The sequence below is a fragment of the Pelecanus crispus genome, chromosome 3 (assembly GCF_030463565.1).
Source record: "Pelecanus crispus isolate bPelCri1 chromosome 3, bPelCri1.pri, whole genome shotgun sequence".
NCBI classification, from domain to species: Eukaryota; Metazoa; Chordata; class Aves; order Pelecaniformes; family Pelecanidae; genus Pelecanus; species Pelecanus crispus.
In genome coordinates, this window is record NC_134645.1 from 20,608,996 (window position 1) to 20,614,995 (window position 6,000).

Sequence of the window (6,000 nt, forward strand, 5' to 3'; positions counted from 1 at the left end):
AGATTGTTGCAATCGTCAGAGAATTACGTGGAAAATGAACCAATCTTCAGCAATTGTTAAACCCATTTAGCCAGTTGTGAAAACATGCCTTTTCTAAAGGGTTCCCTTTTTTGATAGGTGAAGAAGCAAAGAGAGTTTATAATGATGCTCAAAATCTACTGAAAACGTTGATTAATCAAAAGAAATTACAAGCCAGAGGTGTGGTTGGGTTCTGGCCAGCTCAAAGTGTTCAAGATGATATCCATTTATATGCAGTAGAAGAGGCAGTGGGATCTTCGGAACCAATAGCAAAATTCTATGGCTTGAGGCAACAGGTACAATGATAGAACATTTGTTAAGTAAGATGATGTGATTTGCTCCCCCCCTGCCCCCGAATTGCAAGAATGTAACAGAAGTGCCCTATTAAAATCTGTGCAGAAAATGTTTGGTGTAATCTGTCTGCAGCCCTTGCCTTGCCATTTCTTTCATTAATAACAAGATCTTGTTAGTGATGACCCGGGTATTTGTACTGTAGTATTTTGCATTGTAGGAGTTGTACAAAATGCTTTATAGCTTTGACATCTTCAGATATGATGTGCATTTTCTGTCTTCATTTTAATATTTAAGGTGTCCTAAAGTACTGTGCTGTATAAATTAATCACATAGATCCTGTGTACTAAATTAGAACCTAATGAACCATAATTCTTTAATATCCCTGGATTCTGCCTTAGAAGAGAAATTCTGCTTGAATGTGTTAAAGGGTAAAACCGCTCAGAATTAAAATATCTGGAAAATAAAGCTCAATGGAGATAAGTGTTTTTGATAGTCTTAATTTTTATGTAAAATTCCTCATATGAAGAGGCAGTTTAGAATTCGTCGGCTGCTAAATCTGATTGAGAGACTCATTATTTTAAGTATTCATGCTTGAATCTTACTTACCTAGATTTGCAATTATTTTGATAGATTGAACATTTTCAAGATATTCTGCCTCTCCTTCTTCCCTACATTCTGACTTGGCTTCTTCATAGTTCACGTATTCAGAGTCATCAAACATGGCAGAAACAAATTTAACAACTACCTACATTTCTGGAGTACAGTATTCTATGAGGACAGTCCTGTACCAATATCACAGAACTGTACTAAGAAATACGTGACTTTATCTGTTCCAGTTCCCTGGAACAAATTATCTGTTGCATGGAGATGGATCTAGTGTGTCTTGACAATCCATGGCAGATGTTTATATAAACTGTTCTCACAAGCATGTTGGCAGGGCTGTTCCAGGGCCTTACTACCTAGTTAAACATTTTGATATCCCATGTAAATCAAATTTACTAAGTTTCTTTTCCTGGCCTTTTCCTAGGGTTCTCCCAAGGAGAATATCTGATTTGATGTTGTTCTTGTAATGGTTTTTACTATTGGAATACTGTTCTTTTCCTTAGTCTTTATATCTTGTATATTTCCAATTTATTCAGGCTTTTCTTGATGGTTAAGGCAATGAAACTCTATGCTACTGCAGATACTGTTCTGCTGGACTCTACGTATTTTAGCTGCATCTCTTTCAATCTGGTGTACGTAGCAATTCAGCAGAGGCTTCACCAGAGCAAAGTAGAAAAGAATAATTGTCTCCTGTTTCTTACCTAAAATGTTCCTTTCAGTACACAGAGTTCTCTCCATGACATTGACACTATTAAGGAAGTGACGTAAATCTAAAAGTTGGAGATGCTTTTAGCGTTGTCCTTAATGGTAATCATTACAAAAGAACCTTAAAATTAACAGAGATTTCACCTATGTGGAAAAAGGATATTTCTTCAGTTTTGTTGTACTTTCTGTAACCCAGTAGGTTATAGAAACTAGGGAAACATTTGACCATTTATTTTCATTTTATTTTGCGGGGGGGTGGGGTGGGGGTGGTTTGTTATTTGTTTTTTTAAACTGCAGCTGGGAGTGGGTGGAAAGCATTGTTAAAATACTGTATAGAATAAGAAAACTTGGAGAGGAATCTTCATCTAAGTGATAGCCGTGAAATAACTTCTCTCTCTCTGGAAGCTGGGTAGATCTACAAGAGCTGTGCCACTTTTTAAATAGCAGTCAAGTTCCCATAATGAATATGCTGATGTGATCCTCAACTGTAAAACTTCTTGTTAGGTGCTATGGCCAGCATTCAGTCACCTCTTTCTATCCCTTTTTTCCGTTTTGGAAAAGGATACAGTGAGCAGCATGCTTCCTATTTGTGTAAACCCACTTGAACTTTGCTTGGGATTCAACTTTTCAGTAGTGATAGGTGCATTTTGTTTGTGTAGCTAGTGTAAACCTGCATCCTGGGGTGCTGTTTTGTCTGGATTATGGAGCACCTGGTTTGTAGCATAAGAAACTAGGAGTGTTTGTAAACTCTCACAGCCACTCTAAAATGGGAGCTGCTGAAGAATTCTGCAGTTTGCATAAATGGGATGCAAACTATCAACTATCAGTTTTGCTAACATGTGGAATCTGTGAGTGCTAGAGATGGAAAATTCCTCTTCTTACCCAGTGGCTGGCACAAGAGTGTTCCTTATTTTTAATAATATGTCTGCAGAATAAGCTGTTAAATCTTACTAGCTGTAAATAGAAGCAAAACATCTCTATATGTGTGTTCAGCACAGCATCTCTCTTCTTTGACATTTTGTTCTTCGGTGATCCAAACGCCCTCAGAGTAAGAGAGGTGTTTTTCTTCTAATTCAAGTACAAGAAAGCCATCATGGCTCAAAGACTAGTTAGGTGTTTGTCAGAAATGCCTGAAGCCCTTTATTCTTAAAAATACTAGTCTTTAGATTAATAGTGCACTAATACTTAATATATGTTTAAAATGTTCTGATTTATTGCATTGTTTTTGTTGCTTTAGGCTGAAAAGGACTCTGCCTGCACAGATCCATATTACTGCCTCTCTGACTTCATAGCACCACTGGATTCTGGCATTTGTGACTACTTAGGCCTGTTTGCTGTGGCCTGCTTTGGTGTAGATGAGTTATGCAGTGAATTTAGGAAACAGGATGATGAATACAACATCATAATGGTAAAGGCTCTTGGCGATCGATTAGCAGAGGTATGAGGTTTTATCATGTGTTTCGTTGCAAATTTTCTGACTGTGTACTAGATTTGCTTGGCAGGTTGCTGTTTCAAGTTTTAGCATAAACTTGGACTGTTGCCTGTAACATATGCTCTGCATTGAATCTGAAAGTGAACAGGTTCTACTGAAATTGTTTTGAGAGGAGAGTCCTCTTCTGAGCCGGGGGGGACTCTGCTCTCCATATCTTCCAGCTGCAAAAGCTTCTCTGAGTTCCTTAATGAGGGTTTTGATGATTGACAGAATTCAGTGGATTCTAAAACAAGACTGTTTAAAAAGAACCATCTTTAAATCTTGTTTTATCTACATGAGAATGTGTTTGGACCCAGGTGCGACCCCCTGATTATATTCTTGAATTGCAGACATGCCTTCTGCTTTTAATGGTGACTGTGCAGATGTATCCAGGGTACAAGTCTCTGGACTTAACATGTCTTAGGCTGAGACAGATGTGCTCTTAAAGCTCTAACTGAAGTAGTTTAGAAAAGGCCATCCCTTGCCTCCTACCCCTCTATCCCCATCTGCCTGCCCCCATGCTTACAGCTAAGTAACCATGTTAAAACTTACAGCAGCTTCGGTGCAATGCAAATGGGGTTAGCTCTAGTTGTGTATTTCAAGCTGTAACAGAGTTTCAGAAATTATTATTAGATGCCATCTAAAGATATTTACTGAAGTGGAAATTTCTCCTGAAGGCAACCATTGCTGGCAAAATAGTGTAAGCTGTACGAAAAGCTGTTGCCTGCTTTCAGCTAGAGGAAGGGTCCTCTCAAAAGAACAGTGGCACTTACTTGCATCTGATACTAGCATGGATGCAGGAATGATGTGGCCTTCCATAGCTAGACCTGGATGAGATACCCAGACAGTGAAGACCTAATGACTTCAGTGCTATGATGATGTATCACTACCATAGGCTAACACATCTTTTCCGGTTACTTGTCCACGTCTTTACCTCTTCGAGTATGTAGGATTTTAAAGCAGGACAACAAAAAAACCACTGTCTACCAATAAGAGAAAAACCTAAAATACTTGAATTAGCAAAGTAAGTATTGTATGCTATCAAATTTCTCACCTATGATAAGAGCTCCCTTAAAAATTAAGATGGGAATGGGGAGAAAGTCTCTATCGTTGTTTGCCTTCGTCAAATAGCTATTGCATCAGTCTTCACAAATTAAAAAAAAAAAACAACCCCACAACTTTGCATTCTATTCCAAGGCATTTGCTGAGGAGCTCCATGAAAGGGTGCGAAGGGAATTCTGGGCTTACTGTAGTACTGAGCAGCTAGATCTCTCTGACCTACGCAGAATTAAATATGAGGGAATTCGCCCTGCCCCTGGATATCCAAGCCAGCCTGACCATACAGAAAAACTCACCATGTGGAAACTTGCAAACATTGAGGAAACAACAGGTATCTCTGTCTGCTTTACTAAGATTCTTAAACTGTTTTTATGTGAATGAACGATTGAAATGCCAACAAAACAGCGAATTGGGTGGTGCAGAGCTACATAAAAAACCCAAACTGAAGGGGTTCTGGCGCTTGCTGTCTTCCCCTTTTCATTGCCGTTTTTATTTTGCCTCATTCAAAGAAGAACTTACAAAATACTGCCCGTGCTTTTGGTGAAGGAGTTATGTCCTAATTAGCAGACTGCATGCAAACAGGGTTCTGCTGCACGGAGCAAAATTCTGGCATCCTTATGGTTGTAAGAAGACATTCCAGACATAAACAGGAAAAAAAACAATTCAGCGGTGTATTTTCTGGTCCACAGAAACCTTGAGATGGTAACTCTTAAAAAAGGAATGTTTTCCTCTGATATTTTGTGTGTCAGACATGTCACTGCTACTTCCGCAATTCCAAAAATACCTTCCTGTGTTTCAAAATGTCTAGTTACCCATTTCATTTGCCAAAATGTCTAATTTTTTTCCTTCAAACTGTGTAGTTACTCTACAGCAATACTGTAATGAAAGTCTGCAATATATTCAAAGCTATGTGAGCTTTTTTAATAGTTAACAAGTGGAAAATGGTTTTGGGTTTAGTTCATCTGAAATCTTGGGTTTTGAGTTTGCTTGAAGCTGCCCAGCAAAAAAGGGTTCTGAATTTATGCTTGTTATCAATTCGGAGAATAAGAAAACTCTCATTCTGTTTTCCAGGAATTGGTTTAACTGAATCACTAGCAATGATACCTGCTTCTGCAGTTTCTGGCCTCTACTTTTCCAGTCCCAAATCCAAATATTTTGCTGTTGGCAAGATATGTAAAGATCAGGTAACTTGCAGTGTCCATTGCAGTAGTGTTACAACATTCAAAAACATTTGTGAGCAGATGTTCCAAAAAATTTTGTAAACAGTAAAAGCTGGAGTTTCCAAATCTTCATCATGTTTTGTGGTCCCTTTGCAGGTTGAAGATTATGCACTGAGAAAAAATTTGCCTGTGACAGAGGTGGAGAAGTGGCTGGGTCCCATTTTGGGATATGATACTGAACAACTGTGACACTTGAGAGCGAACATTTTCTTTCAATGGTCTGTTCACCAGAGGGAACAAGAAAATCCTTCCAACTGAAAACAGCTTTCTTCCATCCATCCCAATAGCTTGTCTGATTGTTTTTAATTTTTGATCAAGGAACTTAATATTTCAAATCTGCCCTGTGCTCTTGGCTTGGGACCTTGAATGCATTGTGGATCTCTTAGTCATAGCAATAGACTTTTATTTATTTTTATTTCTTGCACAAACACTCTAGCTGAGCAGCTAGATGTAGGGTGAGATGTGGAAGCTGCAAAGCTCTGTTCTCAGGAAGGCTTTGAAATCAGGGGCAAGAATTTCTGTCCCATTGGCTGTGGACATACGTAGAACAGAATTTGACTTCTGTTATTTTAATGTGTTTTGGCAAGTCCAGGTACAGAAATATGATGTGATTTTTCTGTGAAGTCAGCA

The 6,000-nt window shown here is 38.5% G+C and overlaps 1 protein-coding gene across 1 annotated transcript in view; it reads left to right on the plus strand.

Annotated features, from left to right (window-relative positions):
• The window catches only part of MTR (5-methyltetrahydrofolate-homocysteine methyltransferase), a 49,326-nt gene extending 43,767 nt beyond the window's left edge, over positions 1-5,559 (plus strand). The window contains exons 29-33 of the mRNA XM_075707785.1: positions 118-314; positions 2,858-3,058; positions 4,289-4,481; positions 5,222-5,334; positions 5,467-5,559. Coding sequence (XP_075563900.1) covers positions 118-314; positions 2,858-3,058; positions 4,289-4,481; positions 5,222-5,334; positions 5,467-5,559 — 797 coding nt within the window. The remainder of the gene's footprint in view (positions 1-117; positions 315-2,857; positions 3,059-4,288; positions 4,482-5,221; positions 5,335-5,466) is intronic.
• The last annotated feature ends 441 nt before the right edge of the window (positions 5,560-6,000 follow it).